Genomic DNA, 23,458 nt, shown 5'->3' with positions numbered 1-23,458 from the left:
CCAAGGGCCACAACACAGATCTTCTGAACTTGTACTGATGAGGACTGAGGCCATCTGTGCTTTTAAGTGGGTTTTCGAGGGGATAAGTTTAGTCAGCCTGCAAAGGACAAATACAACTGCAAAACCTGAGCAAGAACAGTCAGTAAGGTCTTGTTTTGAGAATGCCTTTGAATAACTTTTATGCTCAAAGTTAAATGCTGCTTGAGTTCTTCCCTGAATGAGGACTGAATGCCAAAAGTATCAGACTTGGGGGGTAATGAGAGGTTGTCAGTTGACTCCACTGGGATATGGTACCATGTCTTGCAAGATGCTTTTTTTAGTCATTACTACGTGGATACACCTGAAAATAAGATGAGGGCTACAACGGAAAACATTTAAATGCATTCTGATCTCCAGGAATCAGCAGTAAATTTCAGTCTCTCCCTCTGAGATGGACCTGATGTCACGGCCGTATTTTTGGCTGTAGCATTCTTAAACTGCCCAGACACTCAATTCAAACTAAGGGTATTCAGCACTTTTACACCTCTGAAGAGAACCACCGTGTTTGTAGTTTGCATATAAATCTGAGAAAAGTAAGTCTTACCACTGAAGGATGATGCTCTAGGCAATAGAATATTCTTTTCTGAAGTCAAACAGCTGCTGCTAAATTATAGTTAGCCTCCTAAGGACATGGAACATTTTAAATCATAAATGTCTGGAGTGTACATAGCAAAGAATAAGTAATTTTGAACAATATGCATGACAAATGCAAAAAGTATTACTTAGTGACCTAGATTTTTAAAATGCCCAAGACAACATTCAAAAGTAACATGATCCTCAGTCTCTATGCTCATCTCTTTGGTCAGGCTGAATACCCCTATTACTGGTAAACAGTATGACCTGGAAGAAAAAAAAAGCCTTTATGCAATCCAACTGAAGACAAACCTGAGATGTTTTAATATTTGGTTTGCATTTCTTCTACCACTTGTGAGTTTTGCCAATTCAGTATTTTTATAATAAAATCCAAGTATCATTTGCTGATGAAAAAGGCATTGTAGCATATTTCCAATGCATAGGGTATTTAAGTCCAGGTAAAAGTAAATCAGCTATAAATTAGTGTATTTCACATACAAAAATGCTCTTTATGTTAACACTTTAGTTTACAAACTAGTCTCAAACTGTTGGCAATTTAAACAACCTGCACTTGGCCAAAAATAATACCCATCATTTTTTAGTTACTGCATAACTCCAACAGCATTTCTCTTTGTAACATGCTCATCAGACCAATAAGCACAGTGATCATTGGCTATTATCAGCTGGAAGTGGAAAATGAAAACAGCTTCAGTATTCCTTGTTCTTCCTTATTCCCCTTGTTTCAAGGAAGGCATAGTGGTTACTTCAAGACAACAGCTGGAGTTCTCCCCCCGAAATAAGCCCCAGCAGCTGGCTCTTGTGCTTTTGAAACAGCTTGCTGAACTATTTGCACCACTTGCATGTTCCCACACAGGAAAAGCCCCACTCCCATGTGCTGCAGTTGAAGACTGATGCTGAGCACCACTCAGCAGACACCAACTTACAGGAACTGTTTCTTTGGTCATGCATTGTTTAATCACAAAACACGACGGTCCATAATGGACAAGATTTTTCTTCATCCTGAGCTATGGCAACCCTTCCAGGTTATTCCAATGTTGGGCCATACATGTTGATGTACACCCCACCCTACTTGTCGCTGAGCCGGTAACACTGTCCCAACAGTGCCGGCTGTTGCAATAGGCACTCAATATCCATGTGAAGACATGTAATTATTTCCCTGTATATCCAGGGTATGGAGGGGGAGGGGGATACTGTATTGAAGTCTGTGGGGTTGGAGTATAAGGTGGAGGTAGGTCAGCTGGGTACTCCATTTCGAATTCATAACTGTATGGTGGTGGAGCCACTGCAATGGGAGAAAAAAAAGACATAGTTAAAAGTCTGTTTTTCAGATGCAGGCCTCAAGTGTTTCCTTGTTGAAATCCAGATTTCCACACAATTGATACAAAATCTCCTGGCAATGCACTCAGTTGTTTTTCAGGCTGCCCTTATACAGTCACTTCACATCAATGCGAGTCTTTGCTTTTTGCCCTTTCCTTCCCTTAGCTGTGTGCCACCAACGCTATGCTGGTAACAGTGTTTTGAATGTCTGTATAGCAGATGTCACCAAGGGAGGAAGGCTGGGTGTATACCAGATCCACTCCCTTCCACCTCCTTCAGCAGCAACACGGAATTTATGTTGCCCCAAAATGACAGGGCAGCCAGGGCTCTTGATTTCCACAGACCTCTCAAACACCCTCTGGATCCCCAGGAGATGTGTGACATTCCACACCATGGTAAGCACAGCAGCATCTCACCTCCCAGGGCAAACACCGGACATCCCACCATGGCTTGGGCTGAGGAAGAACAAAGCTTTCTCCTTGTTCATACCCATGGAGACATCTGAGGAGAGCCCAGCATTTGTAAACTGGGTCAGGCATTTAGGAGACAACAAAAATATTCACAAGCAGCTGAAAACATTTTCTCAACTACTTCTAGTCACCTTAGAGAAGACAGATCCATTCAGTGACAAAAGACAGTAAATGTTGCAGAATGACAGCATGGTAGGAACTGCAGGCTCCCATGTCAACATCCCATTAGAGCAGTCTCTAAAATTTTAAGGTCCAGAGTCTGCTCATGTGACTATGTCACTGTTAAGGTCCTGAGTCTGCTCATGTCTCCATTTATGTCACCACGGATGCTTTCCTGTTCCCTCCCAAGATGTCTCAGGCAGACTGGCAGTGAAATAGCACTCGCATACAGAGAAAACAGAAACCCAGGATGTTTGTGATGGGGGGAAGAGACTCAAATCCCAGTGTGCCATGGAAAGCACGCTCTGCTCTCAGAAAACTGGGCTGTTGCTGTGGCTGAGGCCATTCCTGTCCAAAACAGAGGGAGGGTTGGTCACAAGCCCTTCAGCCAAAGCCAGATCAGTCATTACTCCAAAAGTGTTCATGACAGCAGGGAACACAAAAATCATTTCAGAGCTTCCTCATTCTCTAAAATCTGCTGCTGCTGCTGAGAGGAAGAACTGCTCGAACTAATGTTTGCACCAGGAACTGGGAGCGTGTGGAGTCAAACTGCCTGGAGGTGGAGAGATAAGGGTGAGTCATTGCAGGAGCAGACTTGGGGAGGAAAAGGCTAGAACCTTGGAGTTTTCAGTTTGCTCTTGTTTTTACAGCTTGCAGCAACTATGAGTTTCTGAAGTAGCTCTTCAGCAATACATGGTTGAGAATATTGCTGTTTTCTGTCATTTCACATCTCTCTATGCAAAACAGTGTTGCAATTACAAAGATGATTATAGAAGCTTTCAGTTCAACTGGAAAGTAAGAGCATGAGGGAGAAAACAGACACTAAGACTGGCAAGTGTGATAAAGGAATATATAATAAATATTGCATAGATTGCCTATAAGTATACATAATCCACCTGGGGTTTGCTGCAACCTTTGCAACAAGAGGGACTATAAAGGCAGGGAATCTCTAACAGTGGGATGAGGGGACTTCATGCATGAAACACCTTTGCATTTTATTACTGTGAACTCTCAGAGTTATCCCAAGGCAATCGCTCCTGGATTTATAATTAACAATGTCACTGAATTGCATAAACATCATTATGCTGCTTCCAGGGTCTGCTTTGCTCTTCAACAATGCAGCCACTTTCATGTGCTAGGTGGGGAGTCCAGACAAATGAGCCTTGCAGACCCCAGCTGGCTCAGTGCCACCTCTTTTGGTGCTCCTGTTCCCCAGCCCCAGACTGGTGTGAGTTGACAAGTGTGGTGCAGTGGGTGGCTCTGCAACAAAGCTGGCTCAGATACAGCCTGATGTACCAGCTTGCACTCATTATGGACACAACTGCACTGCACCAGACCCACAAGGGGTCCCTGCTGTCCTCTGGGGTGCCCCAGAGCCTGTGACAGCTTATCAGCTCAGTGCCAGACCTGGTTTAGGCTCTCCACCTCCCCTGCTGCTGCCTGCGCCTAAAAAACCATTACATCAAACCAGTGTGAACCCACAGAGAAGACTGAACTGAGAACTCCAATACTCAGCCAACTTTGACCAAGGCACAACAGGCATCTCTGCACCATGTCCATGCCTGTGGCAGGAGGTTAGAACCAGAAGATCTCTAAAGTCCATTCCAACTCAAGCCATTCTAAGACCTATGACCACGCTCCAAATTCCTATCAGTTCAGTTTAGGCATGGTGCCAGGTGGATACAGAGAGCTATTTGGATCCAGCCCTGCATCCCAGCCAGCAGTCCCTCCTGGGACACACAGCACAGAACACCCTGCAGAGATGTCCATGTGCCTTTGTAGAAGTCATGGGGGATCCTGCAGCACCCAGCACGGTTCAAGAGCCCTGACCAAGTACCAGCCAGGTCAGGTTGCATTAGACCTCACATCACCACTTTAAGCCTTTGCACTCTGACCCACAGTCCTTATTGTCCAGGTTTTCCCCTCTCTGTGGTATGCCGGGCCCCCATTATATTGGACAATGAAAAGGAGCTGGCTACATGTGAACAAGAACAAATACAAGAACCAGATCACAAAAGAAGAACAACTGATCTGCTGCCAGAGAGCCTCTGGCTCAGGGAGGTCTGTCCTGCACAATGCAGCACTGCCCTGAGCGAAGACTCAACACGCTCCTGCAGGCACTGCAAGGCACACAGCTGTGTGAGTGTGGCACCTGGCCAGACCTCATTAGCCCACTGAGCAGCTGAATAAATCAGCCCAGGCACAGTGATGCACTGACAGACACTGTGCACATGGAGCTGTCCTGTGTTTCTCAGCAGGGAGCTGTGCTGTCCCCCTCTGGACAGAGAGGAGCCTCCTGCTGTAGTCACATCCCTTGCTCACTGTGGAGCTGTAAGTACCCAAAGGCAACACTCCTGCCATGACCACAGGCACTCTTGCAGGGCTGTCACACTGCCCCCTTACCTGGGTACGTGCTGATGGTGTTGATGTGCGTGGTCCGGATGACCCCTACTCGGGTCCCACGGTTGCTCTTCATGCACATGCAGATACAGATGGCAATCCCAGCTATCACTCCCATTATAAACACTATGCCAAAAACAATTCCAGCTATTGCTGTGCCTCTGCAAGAGGAATGGAAACATGCAGTCAGTCTCAGCCAAATAATGTTTACAAAACAAATTTTTTTTCTCAGGAACAGCTCATATTTAAGAAAATAAATGAATACTGACAACTGAAAATGCTGCAAATTTTGATCCATCGGGGCATGTGAATAGCAAAAGTGAATGATCTCAGAGACCAAAATGAGAAACACTTCCAAAGTTGCCTTTGCAATTGTGCCAGATCACTCTGGTTATTTACCATATATTAAATCCTCCCATTCCAGGGCCATTTGAATTTAACTACTTTTAAATACTATCAAGAATAATTCCTTCCCTCAAAGGCATTGGTATGATATTCTTTTGAAAAGAAAGCACAAGTTATACCCAGTAATATATTCCAGAAGCATCCATATGCATGCTGTGCTTCCACAGGAATACTGTCATTGTTTCATCTTAGGTCAAAAAGTCCTTCTGTTGTGCTTCTAAGCCCACAGATTAAGGAGAGCCTCCTCTTCTCCAGGATGAGTGGCACGAAGCAAAGCGAATGCCCACTCTTTCACACATCTGCCACTGCAGCCAGCACAAGTGTTTGAGGCTTATATGATTTCTTTTAAAATGGTCCAGAGGAAATTTAGCTCAGCCCCTGAAGTAATGAATCAGACATTCCTTGAAATTATAATATAGAGAAAGGAAAGAAAGCCTTAGTGCACTGACACACTGGAGAAAAACCTCACCAAGAGGCACTGAAGAGCTCCCAGGAATAGTCAGGGCAAAATCAGCCTTTCTGATGAACCCTACTTCACTCAGGTTTGTTGTCAGCCACAGGCAGTGAAGCATATGTTACATGAAAGATGGTATTTACAGCCCACCCTTTTATGAAAAAAGCCCAGTGACTTGCCAGAAATATTCCTACTCTGTGCATCTCTTCATCTCCCAGCAAAGTCTTCCAATAGCAACCTTGCTGACAACCTTTTCACTGGATATTTAATCAATCCAAACTGTTAGTTTGTGAATGTGAATAAGCCCCACTAGGAATTACTGCAATCTATAGAATAAAACAAGCTCTGCAATACTAAAAACATTAAAAGGAGTCTAAACCATAGCTCAGCTCCCCCATACAGGCATGGAAACACATAGCAGGCCCAATTTTCAAAATGCTGATAGCCCGTTGGCTTCCAAACACTCAGCAAGAGTCAGGATGAACTCAATAGCTGAAAAACAAGACCTTTTGTGTAGGAGCCTAAATATGAATTTAAGAGCTTGTTTTTAGGCCCCAAATATTCAGGAACTTGGCCAAGATTTGCAGTACAATCACTGAATTGTACAGCATAAGTAAACACAGACCACTTGCTGTCTTACTGAAATACACTTCCAGGGAGCTAAATTGTTCTCTGCTGTTATGTAGCAATGAATGAAGAGTGTGCAGGGAGAGTAAACCTGCTAATATTTTGCAGAATATATAAAGACCTATTTTACAAAAGCTTAATCATGACAGCAAACACCTGGCCATAAAACCAGCAGCTCAAAACACTGATGTGCTAAAGTGTTTGGGTATTAACCACCATGAGTAGCTGAGGAACACATCTACAATAGCTCGCATCTAACAAAAAAGGAAGTATGATGCTCTTGGAAGATGTGATCAAGAGACTTCCAATTTTCCCATCCTGCTCTCTCTGGGAACATTATCACTACCTTGAGAGAAACTGCCATATGAGACAACAGTTTGGTTCAGGAGACACTTTAACACAATACTCTCTCCATTCCAGAAGGTTTTCTAATAATACCACAATTAAAAAATCACAGCATCTCTATTATAAACAGCAGTCATTAGCTACTGCTCTTGCTCCATCCCCTTAGTGGATGAATTATGTGAGCTCTGCATCCCAGAGTTGCACTTACACTGAAATAATCCCTCTCCCAGGTGGATTCCCAGCAGCAGAACCAGCCACTGCTGACCACTGGCCTCCTGTCCTAAATTGCACTTCTGCTTTGTTTATGGTCCACTGCTGCCCGTGCATCCTGGGCATGCTCCTGCATCCCTGGGACACTCTGCCTGGCTGATCTTCTCAAATCCCAGAAAACACAATAGTTTCTTGCACTTCCAACCAGCTGCACCCTGAGGAAAACTCAACCTCCATCATAAAAACTCACAGAAGTGGGTAACACGCAGCACATGTTACCTTCCCAGTGCTAGATTAAGATTCCTGGATTAACAAAGCCCATTTTAAACACAGTTTTAAAACTGTTTGTCTCAGCTGTCTCCAAAAGCAAAGGTATCCTGTTTGCTCCAGAAGTGGTCAGCCAGATGCCACGTGACATCTGCCCTGAGAGATATGCTGCACTCTTCATGGGCAAGACAGCTGTAGAAAGTCCCTCTGCATCTGTCTGCATCTGAAGGCCTCTCAGCCTAAACAGAACTATACTGAAAAGCAAAAGCCACTTCTGCCAGCCTAGCAAACCCAGGTCAGCAAGTAAAACAAGGAATTCTAAGGCATTCTTTTGCTGATCCTCACCATAGCTACTGCTGGTATAGCCATGAACCAGAAACAAAAATGGTCATCAAAGAAAATATTCACCAGCTGAGCTTTGCTGACAAATCTGGCCAGTGCAAGTCTTGCTCACAGTTCTGAAATCAGGACAAAAAAGCGGTTTAAATAGGCAGACCCACTTCTGCCTGTGGATTCAGGTTTTCACACTGCAGTGGTAAATTTAGACCACCTATGGATGGTTACGCAAAGAGAGCCTAAGAGACAGAGCAAAAGATATAGGTCACTTTTAAAATCCAGTTACAGCCTGACTGAGTACCAGGACAGAGGTGCTCACGGGTCCCAGTGGGCTTCAGATCAGACCCAGTGCCACGCACATGAAACTGTTCCAGGAATCAAGCATTTGACTCGAAAAGGACCTGTTTGAGAGGACTTAGGGAGATGTACTCTCGCATATGTATATAACAGAACACATATATAACACTATGCCAGTCTCTGACAATGAGTAAAAATGTAAACCCACCCTGATTCAGAGACCTGCAGCCCCTCACAATGGCCTCCAGTGAAACCAGGAGCAGTCTGACTCCACACATCAGGTTGCACCTTCTCAGCACCAAATCCTGGCAGGACAATGGTCAGCCTCCATTTCTGCTCCTTGGGTTCTGCCCTAACTTCACATGTGGTATGGTATGGTGGTTAAAAAAAGGGAGAAAATATTCTCTCCCGGCCTTCTCCGAAGAGTTGCCTCCTCAGCAACTTTCTGGCACAGATAGGTTGGTTTCATTTTTAACTCACTGGATTTCTTCTCTGCAAATCTGTCCAGCCTCATCCTAAACTCATGCAAATTTTAGCATCCACAGCCTCACACGGCAAAGAGTTCCCCAACTTAACTGTAACAGAATCATAGCATGGTTAGGGCTGGAAAGGACCTTAAAGACCATCTCATTCCAAACCCCCTGCTGTGGGTAGGGACACCTTACAGCAGACCAGGTTGCTCCAAGCCTTGTCCAACCTGGCCTTGAACACCTTCAGGTATGGAGCATCCACAGCTTCTGTGGGCATCCTGTGCCAGTGCTTCACCATCCCCTGAGTAAAGAACTTCTTCCTAATATCTAATATAAACATGCCCTCTGTCAGCCTAAAACCACTGTGTGCCTGACAAACTGTGCCCTCTGGACTATTCTGAACTGAATGCCCAATAGTTTCACGTGAGGCTCCCAGCCTCCAGCTCGTCACCCACCAGCAAGCCCTTCCTTCTGCATAGTCCATGGTTTTACAGACCTTTAGCATCCCCCCCCAGCAGCCAACTCTTCCATATCCTGTAGGAGCCCAGTATCTCTTGGTTGTTCTGCCTACAGAGGGACCTCTTCACGCCTTGATCACCCCAGCCACCCCTCCTTGCACTTTTTCTAAACCTCTTCTGTTGTTTTCTGAGAGCTGCAGAGCTGCACAGTAACATTTGTTGTATTCTTCACTATTTCCTTCCTAAATAATCCACAATATTAGATTTATTTTTTTTCTTGGTTATCAAACAGTGGGAAACTAAGGTTTTATGGCTCTATTTACCATGGTACCAAGTCTCATTTCTGGGAGATAATGTCCGTCCAGAGCCCACCAAGTCTTGTGGGAGTTTGGGTTGTTTTCCCCTGGATGCATTATGTAGTATTTACAGGTCCTGGATTTTCTGATACAGTGCCTAGACTTGTGTCCTCTACTGGAGGACACAGGCTCAAAGTAGCACAGGTGAGCTTGAGCCACCGGTTTTGCCAAAGCCCTGCTCACTCTATAATACTGTATCAATTTAGAAACTATTATTGCAGAGGGGGCAGTGCTCTGCATTTATATTGGCATAAAGGTCTCTTCATCCTGTAATTGCTCACGTTAGCAATTTTACAGCAATTTGATCGAGCATGGCAAGTTGTGAGAAGCATGTGAGGATCAGTATTCCCACTCTGCCTTCGCTATATTCATTACCATATTACTGCAAGGAAGACACGCCATTCTCAGTCTTCTCTTTGCTCAGCTGATCTCTTCCATCTCATCATCTTTCCTAATTTCCAGTACTTTATTAGTTCTCCAATTAATTTATTGCCAACTCTGTATCTATGATTTGCTGGCACTGCATCTCTAGAATAATATTAATAACAATGCATGCAATGCATTTTGGAATACTACTGCTAATATTAATAAATGCCCTTTATTTTTTTTCCCCTTTCAGGCATTCAAAAAGAAGCTGATAAGGGATTTTTTTAAACTCATTCTCTGAGATAAAATAAAACACAAAAAAATCGATGATCTTTGATATTCTGATCCAGCCATTCATGTTTGGGAAAAAGTACTCCTTGGACTCTTAATCAGACTTGATGTGATTTTGGAGAGAGGCGGTGTTGGGCTATTTATTTGATTTGGTTGGCAAACCCCGGGTTACTTGGACCGACAGCAGAACTGCAGCAGGGTCACGTGCCATTTCCTCCTGCCTCCACCAGAGCAGGCAGGCCTGTTCTGGAGGGTTTGCCCCTCCCCACAGTTGTCCCTTTATTTTCATAAGGACAAAACCACCCAGTGAGTGATCCTGTAAGAGACTGGCTTTGCTATCCAGGGCATTTTGGCTTCACAGTTCGGGTACCTTGAGAACCTCACAGCAAAAGCTGATGGAGGAGTAGCTGAGTCAGCCAGCTACCCCAGGGCTGAGCTAGCAGCCTTCTTACCACAGTTTTACAGCCCTGGAACACAGACACCAGGGCAGAGTGGACTAAAAAGCCATCCAAACTGGAAATCAGTTAAGCAGTCAAGAGAGCTGCTGCCTCCTGTTTTAAATCAAGTGAATAGTTTACAGTGGCAACTCAAATGGACCAGGCTTGCCTTTGAGGTTCTATTTTGCAAGGCGTACTTAGACAAAATTCCAACTAGTACTTTCTTAAAATATACTTTTTACCACAGGGAGGAAGGTGATGATTGTCTGCTTCTGTAAACAAATCCTGTCTGCCTATGTTAAAACTGGGTACAGACTGTACTTGGACAGTATTTCCCTTCTTTCACTCCTTATTTTCCTGTATTTAAGGTGTGTTCTAAATGTCTAATTCCTTCCAAATAGATTCCTCTGTGCCATTCCCTCTCTGCCTTGTTATATTTGCAGGACTATTAACTCAAGCACCAAAATACCTTGAGTAGCAGCTGTACAACGAAAAGGTAGTGGGTATACCTCCCTTCTCCCAGCTCCATGTGGACAGGTCACTGCTCTGAGACTGCTCCCTGTTGTTAAGCTACATAGTCTTGCACGGGGTTAAAGGATATGCTGCCTTTCAGTACTGCCAGGGCCTGAGCAACAGGGTACCTTCTACAGCTTGTTAAAAGGCTGCCGAGCCACTGAAGCGTAACTGTGGCACACTTGCAAAACCAGAGAGAAATATCATATTAACTGTGAACCCAAAGGATATGTAATTACAGCTTGTTCTGGTTTGGCCTATCATCAGACAGACTTTTCAGACAATTTGCCTTTTGAAAAATATGTACACATTTTATACTTGCTTCCCCTGTGCCAAACCATACGCTGCTCTCCACAACGCACTGGCAGAGGTGCTGCTTGGCCAGCAGTGCTGCAAAAGTGCTTCAAATTAGCAATCCTGGAAAGGCCATGGCAGCTACCACAGTAAAAGGAGCATACAGAAAGTGAGCTCTTGCTCTAGCTGTTCCCCCTGCCTGAGATCCTCCTGCACCCCTAGACAGAGGGGTTAGAGGGAGGGATGCCATCACTTCCACTCTGTTTATGACTCAGTGCAGGCCTGGCCCAGAAACAGTTTTACGGACAGAGGGAATGATGCATGAAACAGAGCTGGGGGGAGCACACTGAAATATAGCAAGCACAATACTTAATATACAGCAGTGTTAATTGATCACAGCTAAGTAAATACATTTTGATCAGTCCCAGCTTGTCCAGCATTTTCATCAGACCAACATGTGCACACATGCAGATGCTGGCTTTGAAACCCTGAGTCTATCTGTCTGGCAGTTCCAAAATTTCAGAACATTGCCAGAATCTGAAAAAACCCAACCCAACAATGCTGATTTGAATTAAACCAAGAGATTAAAAAAAAAAAAAAGGTCAGAAATACCTAAGCAATGCAGGGGAAGTTCTTTTTTTGACCTTTAATGTGAAAGAATTCGGATTAAGGTATTGCAAGGTTTCCAGTTACCACTTTTCACCCTCATGCTCTCCTGCTGTTTCTCTGTCCTTGTTTTGCAGCAGCTCCTCTCGCCCCACCTTTCCCTCTCAGACATCCTGTTCCCTGCAGTCATGACCTTCCCTCGCTCTGTAATGTGCTTCACATGCTTCCCTGGAAAGGAAACAGAAGCCATAATGCAATTTCCACTTTCCAAAACGTTCCTTGCTGTGCTCAGAAATTCAAGGCCCAACCTGATGTTTACTTAAATAGAAAAACATGGCACAACTGTACCTAACACAGCCTTTACTTTAATGTAGGGATATTTATTTTTTTATGCCAGCAGTCTTGCAGTGTTGCCTGAGCCTACCACATAAAATACTTTCTGTATCAACAGCAATGGGAGAGGCTGAAATTACTGCCCAACTTCCAGCCCTCTGAGCATCAAAGCACGAGAGGGGTCAGGATGAGATGGTGGGCTTCCAAGGCAACCACAAAGTTAATAAGCCCTGGTTATAGCTCACTTTTGGCAACTGGGTTACTGAGAGTAGACACTTAAAAGAATCCAGAAACATTATATTTCTAGTAATTCTTAACATGCTCTTTCTGACAGTGATTTTATTTATACTACCTTCTGCAAATGCTTGCACATTCCATGAGCTCAGTCCAGGTGAATCCTGCAGCTCCCCTTAAGGGAAGCTCTTGCTGTAGGAGCCTGACTTACTATTGTGACTTCTGGACATCTTTACTTGTCAGATCCAGAAATCTCTGAGCTACTGACAGTCAATCCAGCCCAGTTTTACCCAGGCATATATCTAGACTGTATTTTACCCAGCCTGAAGCCAAGCATGTCAAGTCATGGTTGCCAGAAAGTGTGATGGCTCAGCACCTTTTGGCACATCTGCTGCCTGCTTTGTGCCTTTGTAACAAATCCCAAGGACAGCCTCATTTGATGTGATTTTGATGTGCCAGATTTTTGGCCAGTGAAACAAGCGCACAGACACTTAAAAGGGAAAGGGTCAAAAGACGGGGCTCTTAACTCTTGCTTTGTGAGGCAGAAGAGCACCAAGGCAGGACGGAGGTAATGCACAGATTAACTGATTTTAAAAAAGGAGGAACTGCAATGGCTGTTTGAAAAAGAGCAGTTTCTCAAGATTTCAAAGGCAATGGGTTAAAGAGAGAATAATATCTTGATATGGAAACCAATGGAGAGCTCTGTCATGCTCCAGGACATCTTCTGGGCCCTCCCTTAGTTTTATTGCTGTGCCAACAAGCAGGAGATATGTCTTCATTTTTTCTCGCAGCTCTACCTGTTCCAGTCAACTTCACTTGCAAAGTTTTGCATGGTGAAGGCTGGTCCTTACTGTCTTTAATTTTCTCCATGTAACAGTTTCCTTGACAGCCTTTTGTGTACCATCCAGCCACTACCACCAGCACTGCAGCATGAGCTTGTGTTCTGGCACAGCAGAGACCAGGACTGGGTGGCTCAGGGGGGCAAGGCTGGAAAAAAATTCCCCTGCCTGTTCCAGGTGGCAGCACTAACTCATACCAAACTCAACTGACCATGTATCTCTGGCTAAAATGCAGCAACTGAGTGAATCCAGGCAAAAACATATTATTTCCCCTGCCAATTAAATACTTTCTATAACAGGGTTCTCTTTGAGAAGCAAAATACCACTGAATATAACTCTAAGATGCAGCTCTTATAGGCTGTGTCCCTGGACTTTCTAGGATTCCTTCAGGGGCTACCAGAGAAGGCCATGGTTCAAGCATTCAGTCTCAAAATACTCTTAATGCAGGCAAAACCTCAAACCTGGCATTCATTCTGTGCTTCATATAAAATTTCATGCTGCTGGCCAAAGACCTCCTTCCCTATTATGGGAAAGTTGAGCCCAGCAGAAGCATTGTTTTCCTTCTTAGTAGTCAGCTCTGAAGACAAAAGTAGCCTAGAAGCCAATCTAGTAGCTTATGTAAATTGCTAAAACACGTTTTTAATATTGAAAGATTCTGCCTAAATGCCATGTAGCCCCTAAATAAACACATGGTGAGTCATTGCAAAGAAGTGCACCATCAGCTCCCAACAGAGACAGCCAAGCCAAATGTGAGAGGAATGAAGACCACAGAGCACAGAGGGACAAGCCACCAAGAAAGTGCCACAGACTAGATATTACAAAATTGACTACAGCTCTTTCTTGTGCAAACTGAAATAGAAGAGCATCATAAAGACTCTCATCCCTGAAATGCTCCCTGGTCATTCAGCCCATTTTTCAGGAGCCCACCATTTTCCCTCAAGGGGGATCACAGATCTTCCCCTGGCATCTTAGAATATATCCTCATAATCTATTTAAAACCTAAATGGTACCTCAGATCATCCAGAGCAGCTTCTTTTCAGGAACACACTGTTTCTTCCTAAATTGCCTCTCTCTGAAATAAATATTGTCCTGGGAGAGATCAGGACACACCTGAATGCAGCAGTGCCAGGAGTGCAAACCATAATTACCCACAACATCACTGGAAAGGCATCAAAAGGTATAAACAAATTGGAGGCTTTAGCTCTCTCTGCACCCTCTGGAAAGACCAGCAATGCTCCTGCTCCTTTTAATGGAATGTCGTGTGGACGTCAGCGTGGTGAGTGAGGGAGTACTGGGACCCACTTCCTGAAGCAGAGTCAGGGCTGGTGCCAGTTCCTGGTGACAACATCTGCAAATAGAAACCAGCTCTGATGGTGAAGAGCCAAACCTCTTCCACACATGACACGCGTCAAGCTTTGCAGAAACTGGAATTCACGGTCCTTTCCTAACTGTTAGCATTGCTTCAGCTCTTCTCTTTCACTGACATTAATGAGCTATAAATCACGCCTGAAGCAGAAGCTTATTAACTTTTCTCTTTTTTTTTTCTAAATTATTGGAGATTGAGGGAGGATGAAGGACAGAATTTTGCCATATGATGCAACAAAGAAGAGGAATATTGTAACCAAAAAATCCTTTTCCACAACAACAAAGTGAAAATAACATAGAATAAGACAAAGCAATAAAATATCTGAAAACAAACAGCTGCCCGCAAACAACACTACTTTATGGACCAGAAAAAAATGCCTTTTGACATTTTCAGAAATCTGATTCTCAGAACATAAACTGTGCCTCCAAAATGCATCTATGATTTATTAAATTTCAACTCAAATTAGAAGATTTTACTGCTTTTAGAATTCTATGTGTTAGACAAATGGCAAAGACGTAGGGGCGGGGTTGATATTGAATAATCTGAAGTGGTTCTTGAATGATCTGGGAGAAAAAGCCTGGATTAAGAGATTAAAAACCCAGCATCATAACTTATTTGATTCCATTTTAAAAAAGGAAATCATAAAATGTGTGCATTGCCTGAGTAACAGTGCAATAGCATTTTTAAGTGCACTGCTAGCTAGTATCGTATATTTTGAGACTAAATAAATCTATCTGAGCTTTGAATTATCCAGCAAAGGGATTTTTCCCTTATATCTTCCAATAAAAATAATAAGACACTGTGAGTTTAATTTTAGAAATTCTGATGCAAAGTGAAAGAAAAAAAATGGTTTTCATCTTCTCTTTCCATCTCCTTTTTCTAATGTACTTTAATATTCAAATCTTACCCCGTGAAAGCAATAAAAGAGCCTCTTCGGCATTCTTTTCTTTCTGTCAGATTTATAGCACCAATTCCATCTTTCTTTCTCATTCTCTCTTCCCAGGTGCTGTGTCAGAGCTTATGTGGGCCACAAAGACCCACTGAGGCTAAGCCAGCAGACATCCTGGCTCTAAATCACCATTTGCAAAAACCTACAATGAACTTGAAAGTATTTACATAAGTCTTTGCAGGATTCAAACCTTATCATGTAGCATAAGCAAATTATGGTTTTAGTGGCTTGGAATACCCTCATTAAGCATGCATGAAGTGCCATTTACAAATGTAAAAGGAGTTAAGTGCTTGGGTATATGAATCATTTTATGTTTCTGGTGGAAAGGACTATGAGTCAGAAAACTAAAAAAACATGAAAATTCAGCTGTAGTCACAAAAACACGCTGTGGCTCTTACAAGTTCCATAAAACGATGAAAGCTGCTTTATCTGAAGGCAGCTATGCTGAGGATGCAGAAGTCACCACACGATAAAAACGTGCGCACACGCTACATTAAGTACCGTTGAGCTAGGTTTGACCTCTCCCACCTCAGGAGATGACTGGGGGCTGGAGAAGAGCCAGTTACTGATGAGTCAGCAATAACTTCCCTTGCAAGTGCGTGAAATCCTTGCTCATCTGCCTGCACGGCCCAGGGGGAGAACAGAGAAACCCCATCGAGCAGCGAGGGAATGCGGACGGAGGACCCAGTCCCTTCCTCCCCTTGCCCAGGAAATGGGACACTGCTTACTCCGGTAGAGCTGTGCAGAAGAGACCCCTTTGCCCTGGTCCCTTCCTCACAGTTTTGGTGTTATTTTTCCTTGCTTTTTATGCTAATGAGATGTAGCAAATAAAGTGCCCTGATTTCTTTAGGCACAGAGCCTAATGCCTTTTCCCCTCTCATGCAGGGAAGGTGAGAACTGCCTTCCCTGAGGGCCTTGCTTGGAAACCTCGAAACAAACTCAAGCATATGCTTAGGTTTAAATATCGCAGTCCCAATGAAGCCAAGAGACTTCATGTGCTTTGCTGAATAAAAGCCTAAATCCACTGCCTGTCAGACGATTAAAATGTTATCCTTCCATTCCAGTTTTGCCTCAGGTAACAGCTTTGACGCTCGCTTGACTATTCGAAATGAAATGCTCTGCTCCCTCCTCTCGGAAGCCTGGCAGAAGGCTCTCCCGTGCTGTGATTATCACATTTGACAGTAGTAAAACACAACCGGGGACACCAAAGTGCAGCCAACCTTCAGGTCTCCTTCGCCATCCCGCGCGCTCTGGTAAATCCATGCCCTTTAACAGGGCTCCAGCATCCGCTGTGGCTCCATGAAGCAACAACGGCATCCACAAGCCAGGAGGGCTCGTATCCACGCAAATATCTCTGGCAGCAAAACCAGAGATGTAGTGACAATCTGAAGTACTTTGACAGAACAATCTGTAAACACAACACTTTGTGAAGCTTCCCTTGAGGCTTTAAGTAGTGCTGTCATATCATGACCCGCTACTAATCTAAACTTGACATCATTTTGCAACAGCGTGAAGGAAGAGACTGAGTGCTGTTATATGGTTTGCGAAATATTCAAAACTTCAAAAGCATCCACAACTTCTAACCCACATATTAATACAGTTTTCATTAAGATATATGCTCCTGGGGTCCATTTTTCCCCCCTGAGGATCACAGTCCATTACAGTCATTTCAGACACGTGCAACTGTTGGAAAGAGAAGACAGGTCAGTAAACAGCGTGGTCAAGCAGCACAAAAAATATTTCCTTAGGAAAACAGACTGAATTCTGTTCCTTGGCATAAGAAAAGCATGTACCCCACTGCCTAAAGGAGAATTACTCTTTTAAATTAAGAAATGTACTTTAGTGTGCACAGTTAACTAATACACTGAATGGGAATACTGTGATACATACAAGGATGTATACTCCGCCATACAGTAGCTCCTCAAAACAACCCCAGTCTGGAAACCATCACTTAAGAAGGGATGAAAAAGTTATTTCACAATTTTATATCAAAATGGCTCATTTAGAGTCAATTTAGAGGTATATTACTAGAATTAATGCACTTGTAGAGGAGGCTTGCAAGAGAAAAAATTCTCAGTGATCAGAAGAATAAGGCTGTGGAACAGCTTTCCAGTAGATGCAGCAGGCGTGAGCTACTGGAAAAGTGTGAACGTTGAGCTTAGCACATTTATGGGCTGCCTGTGAAAGCAGGAGCCTGGTTACAGTGACCTGGGAGTGCAATGCAAGCAAAAGTTCTGAATTCACAGCTAAGCTGCAGTAGGTATGAAAAAAAAAAATGCTCAAAAAAAAAAAACCACATCAAAAGGACTCACGTCTCTCTGAGTCAGCGCTAAGTCACCAAAGCTCTCGGAAAGCTCTGGGCTCAGAGATGGAGGGAGGGATCTAATTAGCAGCCTCCATTTCAAACTTCTCTAAAAAATTTTTTTTTTTCTGAAGCAGCTGCACGCATCAGCTGTTTCCATACAAAACACAGGAACACTCTTGCTTTAAGATAATATTTACTCCAGCACAGACATTTTCGTGCCACCAGGACAAACAGAGGTGAGATAGTACCCTTGGACAGGTCTCATGGCATAGGAGTGGTGTTCTTGGTCACCTTCCTGACGGTATCAGAAGCATGTCACAGACCAACCAGCCTGAACTGCTCAATTAAACTAATTGGATTGTACAGTAAATTTTCTGAGGTACAAAGTAGAATTATGCTTTCCAACTCTGGGGAAGACAATTGGTAAATGAAAGAACGGAGTGATGTGAAGCAAAAAGGCAGATGGTACAATAAAGTAAAGAAAGTAAAAAATGGGAATCTGAGAGCAACTACATTGAAGAACCAAAGTGGCTAATAAAAGAAAGAATTAATTGGTCCTCCCTGAGCTGCTGAGGATCTCTCTTCGCGCCTTTCAAACTTCAAAGGCTACTTGCACTCAAAGGCTGAGCTGAATGCGAAGGTCCTGACTCAACGAAACACTTCACCACTTAGAGTCAAACATATGTTTAAATGCTTTGTGGCACAGGGACTCCAGAGCTTAAGGGGAACGAGGAAAGCAGGAATAGAAAAATAAGTGGTAGAGACTTGGCAGAGGCAGCAGAATGTATTGTGTCTGGTACATGACATGAGCTAAAATGGAAAGAGCTGGGACAGAGTTAAGAATTAACAAGGTTTTAAGAACCAACAGTCTAGATGACATAATGGCTGAGAAGGTCTAATCCTGACATAAAGCTAATGAGGCATACTGATTTCTCTAGAGCAGATCAGAATTTCATGAGCAGTGGTGCTCCCCCTTCAGCAAGTGCCTCACTTTTCAGGCAATAGCCTTGCTGCTTCTCAATCTTTATGTGAATAGTGAACATTTCAACCAGTCTGAAAGTTTGGCACAGGTATGCTTTGGGAACAGGACAGCAATAGGGGGGCGATGGGAATGTTTCAATTCCAAACACCTCACAGAAGAGCATCTAGAAGTATGAGAAACACACCAGAAACCCATGGCTGTATCACCTGGCACACACATACTCCCATCACAGAATGAGATCCCGTCACGGGATGGCCACATGATGAAGACACATCTAGAGACAGACTGCAAAAAGACCAATGGAGAATGAGAACAGCAGTTCAGTCAGCTGTATGAATTAGCAAATTAGATGCTCTCGTACATGAGGACTTTCAATCACTGCACAGAAGCAATGCACCACCAGGAACAAGAAAAAAAATTTAAGACTTCAAAATCAGGAGGAGAGAAAAACATTATGGTGTATAATGAAGAAACTAGAGAAAACAGGGAAAAATATGAAGCTGTTTCATCTTACAGTTCTGATTTTCAGGCTTTTTGTAATGGGCATCTTACACTCTGAGAGGCTCTTCTGCAGTTTCACTATGACACACTTCAGCGATGCATGTATGCCTGAACAAAAAACATGACTTATCAATCAGGCTAATGCATTTTTATCTGCCTGTTTTTAATAGTACCCTCTTGTCTATAGCCCTGAATAGAAGGTGAAGTCGATGCAAAACCCATAAAGCAAGAGAATACAATAACTGGCGTATGTGACTTAATGGTGGAATTTAATGGATGTATTTCCTGCCATAAAAATGGACTTCTGCCTTTCTTACAACCTGCCAGCTTGTGAGTAATGAAGTTTGTGATCTTCTAGCTACTTAAGTAATGTTTCTGTAGTTTGGTTTTGTTTAGGAGTTATTTAATAATCCTTTTTTCCGCACTGTATTTCTACCCTGCTTTACCACATAGATTATTACAAAGAAAGTTATTTACAATTTCTTTTTTTCTGATCAGAGAACTCATGTGGATAAAGTAACACACATGCCTTCATGTTTTATAAGACCTTCATTTCAAACATCAGGATATCACTTGATTTTCATATCCTTCATCTTCTGCACTCACCAAAGACGGCAAAGCTCCTAACAGGATTGCGTCAAGGACAAACCACCATTATTTTTAAGAAGCAACTGTCATTTTTAAAAGTAAATATAAGATAGCAAAATAAAAAGTAATCTGTCTGTATTTCTAACATCTAAGTTATTTATTTTGGAATAACTGATCAGTACGTGCTGCATAATACAGTCATCACAGTAAGATATAAATACTACAGCTGCCAAAAAAGTAGAAAGAAGTATCCATGGAATCATTTCGGTCCCACTGCGCTTTCGCTTTCCATTATAAGCAACTTATCTTGAAAGGTGTTTCATCTATTTCAAAATGTTTTTACAAACCTCTAATTTCTTTAACGGGTTTGGGGATTATGACCCTCCCAACACAAGCCTATCAGATAATTCTCAGATAAACATCTGTTTAGAAACTGAAGGTTGTGCTAGACCTATTACCAGATTATGGGTGGTCTGGAGAACCTGTTGTAAACATTAACTTCTGGGATGCAGAGAAACAGATAAATTAAATCCTTCCATTTCAAAACAGTAATTTAACAACGTTATTTTTTCCTATTTTTCTCCCTTCAAAATCAGGGCTCAGAAGATTTCGAAGAAAAAGGTTTTCACTAGTAATGAGCATCTTAGCTGAAAGCTCACAGATTTAAACCATGGCATTCCTTCGTTCCTATTTAATTGTCAAAAGGAACAGCCATGTTTTCATTTTGCCTTTTCCTCATTTACCAATTGCACAGAGAGCTGTTTCATTTACCATACTTAGTTCCTTAGAGAATTAAACTCTACAAAACCAAAACTGTAAATCCTGATCAATCGTAAACAGTGCAGACTACCAGCAAGCAGTTAGGTCCGAACTGCAAGAGTTTAAATGTGTCAACAAAGAAGTCATGATCACACACTCTGCTTTTCCTAGTCTTACAGTTGTGCTGGATTTCCACACCAGACTGGGTTTTTGACCAGCATTTTGACCAGCATTTTGCACTGTGCTTCTGCTCAGCCTCAGTGAACACGCCATATCAGGGTGAAGGAAAGCAGGAGGCAGGGAGAGAGATGATCTCTTTCCCAGTTTCCTAAAGAGCCTCACCTCTTTTTAATTAATCAACATCATGCATATGTGACAATATTCACAATACAGAAAACAGCTTCTTCTTTCTTTCCAGAGGACAAAAAAGTTGTTCCAGATCCCCAGCTGGCTTCAGAGAATGTGGAAAATGACAAATATTAATGCAGATGGCTCACCAGCCAAGGACCTTGCTTGGAGGGTTTCAGAATAATTTCTCTTCAGTAGCCTTCAAATGACCCTTACTGTACTTCCTCTGTGCAAAACTATAGTCAGCGAGGGAAGAAATAGTTTCTCCAACTCCTACAGCACTGTACCAAGGAGGTACTGACACACAGCCCAGCACACACTGGAGCAAGGCAAAGTGTAAGGAGGAAGGAGCAGTGAAGATGAGCTTTTATGGACTGACCATACCCCCATTCCCCATCCTCCTGTGTCACTCAGAGTGGGAGGCAGAGTAGCTGAGGATGAAGGAATGAAGTTGAGCTTGGGATAAAGCCTAAGGGAGGAGAAGGGGGAAGGGGAAGGTATTCTAGTTTTTGTCTTGTTCCTCATCCTTCAACTCTATATTTAAATTGGCAATAAATTGAATAAGTTTTCCCCTAGTCGATCCTGTTTTGCCAGTGATGGTAATTGGCAAATGATCCTCTCTTTTTTTGTTGTTTTGATAATGTTAACGTGACTTTCAAATCAGGGCAGTAGAAAGTTCTGCCTCTTCCAAAATTTTCTGCTTGGTGAGAGCAAATACGAAGCAATTCCCTATAGAGATATCAGAACTGGCACAGACCAGCAAAGAATACATCATATTTAAAAATGTAACACAGGTGCTCAGAGGTTAAGCTCACCTATTCTGGTCTCAAGCTGACATGACATAAAATCAGTGGTAGAACAGCTTTTGTGAACCAAGTTGAGGGAACAGGCCATTCATTAAAATGTCATACTGAAACACTGGAGATAAGTGACAATAGTTTAAAAAGAAAAGCAAAAATAGAATTGAGGGGCAAAAATTTTCCTATTTAGCAGTGCAATAACATTTACAAAGATTTGATAGTTGCTGGTTAACCATCATTTCCGGAAAAAACCCGCACAACAAAAATATCCATGATTTAATAGGGAAGGAGAAAAAAAAGGCAAACCCAACAGCACAAAAGGAAAAGAAACATTCTCTGTCTATAAGGCTGAACTCAGCAAATACTGATGTACCATCTAAATTTATGAAGATAAAGCCAAATCACACCTCACCAATTTCTGTGCCCACTCTGTTAACCTTCTACAGGGAAAACTTAGGTGCTTTTTTTAGTATGAATGCAGCATCCTATTATATGGAGCTGTGAAAGAAAAAGTGCTAGAAGGGCAAAGCTGAGAAATGCAGCCAAGAAAATCATAGCCTAAAAGTGACAGTGGTGACAGAAAGATTTACTGCTGTCATGGGGCTAAACAGGGAGAAGTAGATGGTATTTAGTCCTTTTCCACCCTACCAGTCTCCACTCCTGGGGACAGGATCTGAGTAAGTTTGACTGAAGCAATCAAATAAAATGGAGATTTCATGCTGGAAGGGACAGCATGGCTGGACAAACCAGAGGTCAAAGGCTGGATTGCGCCTCCAGTGCCTGTTAACTCTTCACTATCTGAAAAGATAAATTGATTATTTATCCATTTACTCCTATGTAGCAGGTTTGCGTTGCCAAGATAAACACTAAAAATCACATTTTTTAAGTTGTGGAAGTTGATAGTGGTGTCCCTAACTGGGTTTTACAAATCTTGTCTAGAAGAGTAAATTGGCTTTATAAAAGCACTCCTGTAAGGTAAGTAAACAACAACCTTGTTTTACAAAAAAAGAGAAGGCACAAAGAGGTTGAACTGCAGCAGTTCCTGAAAAAATAAACCCAGGATTTCAAGTCCATGCATATATTACCTGATTCACACAAGCATCTATCTCCTTACTGCAAAACAAAGCTTTCTAATTTCCAAGTGGTTTACTGCATTGGTGTGAAGATACTGAAAAGCAGAGCTAGAGGCTTCCTCGACAGTCAGAGCACAAGGATCTGTACAGAAATACAGAGTCTGAGGCAGGCCATAGGATCCTTTCCTTTCCCTCAGCATATGCATTCAAAGGGACTATCACAGAAAGAATGTGCTCCAGAAGAGCTGAAGACCCCTCCAGTGATGCAGTCTGACTCAGGGCTTGAATTTCTTTCACTGATTGCGAGAAGTTCCCACCCGAAGAGGCTGACAGACACAAATAAACATACAGCAGTTTGTGGTTACCAGCCAACTTCCATCATCCTTTAATTTGGATCTGGGCTAAATATGGACCAAAACTGAAGAAGTTATGGGTCAGGGCATTGATGTATAAGTGAGGTTGGCAACAAATAGAAAAGTGCAGCCCCAGAACATAGTACAGGTAGTTCCAATCTCATCCAGGCATTTCAGTTAAAAAAAAAAACACTTTGCGTTTATTGGATGCTTCTCCTGTCTCAGGCACTGTGGCAAAAAGGACACTTATTGAAACGCTAACCCTTGATGTGCTCAAAACAGAAGCATCCATGGCTGCAGATAAGCTACTGTAGCTG

General features: G+C 42.9%; 1 protein-coding gene across 1 annotated transcript in view; it reads right to left on the bottom strand.

Moving 5' to 3' along the window:
• Positions 1-1,781: 1,781 nt before the first annotated feature.
• The window catches only part of CYYR1 (cysteine and tyrosine rich 1), a 95,508-nt gene continuing 73,831 nt past the window's right edge, over positions 1,782-23,458 (bottom strand). The window contains exons 5-6 of the mRNA XM_027648642.1: positions 4,983-5,140; positions 1,782-1,915 (exon numbers count right to left, since the gene is read on the bottom strand). Coding sequence (XP_027504443.1) covers positions 1,782-1,915; positions 4,983-5,140 — 292 coding nt within the window. The remainder of the gene's footprint in view (positions 1,916-4,982; positions 5,141-23,458) is intronic.

This window comes from Corapipo altera, unplaced genomic scaffold (assembly GCF_003945725.1).
Source record: "Corapipo altera isolate COAL_440 unplaced genomic scaffold, ASM394572v1 58, whole genome shotgun sequence".
NCBI classification, from domain to species: Eukaryota; Metazoa; Chordata; class Aves; order Passeriformes; family Pipridae; genus Corapipo; species Corapipo altera.
Note: the sequence above shows the minus strand (reverse complement) of the source record. Positions and strands in the feature narration are given on the sequence as shown.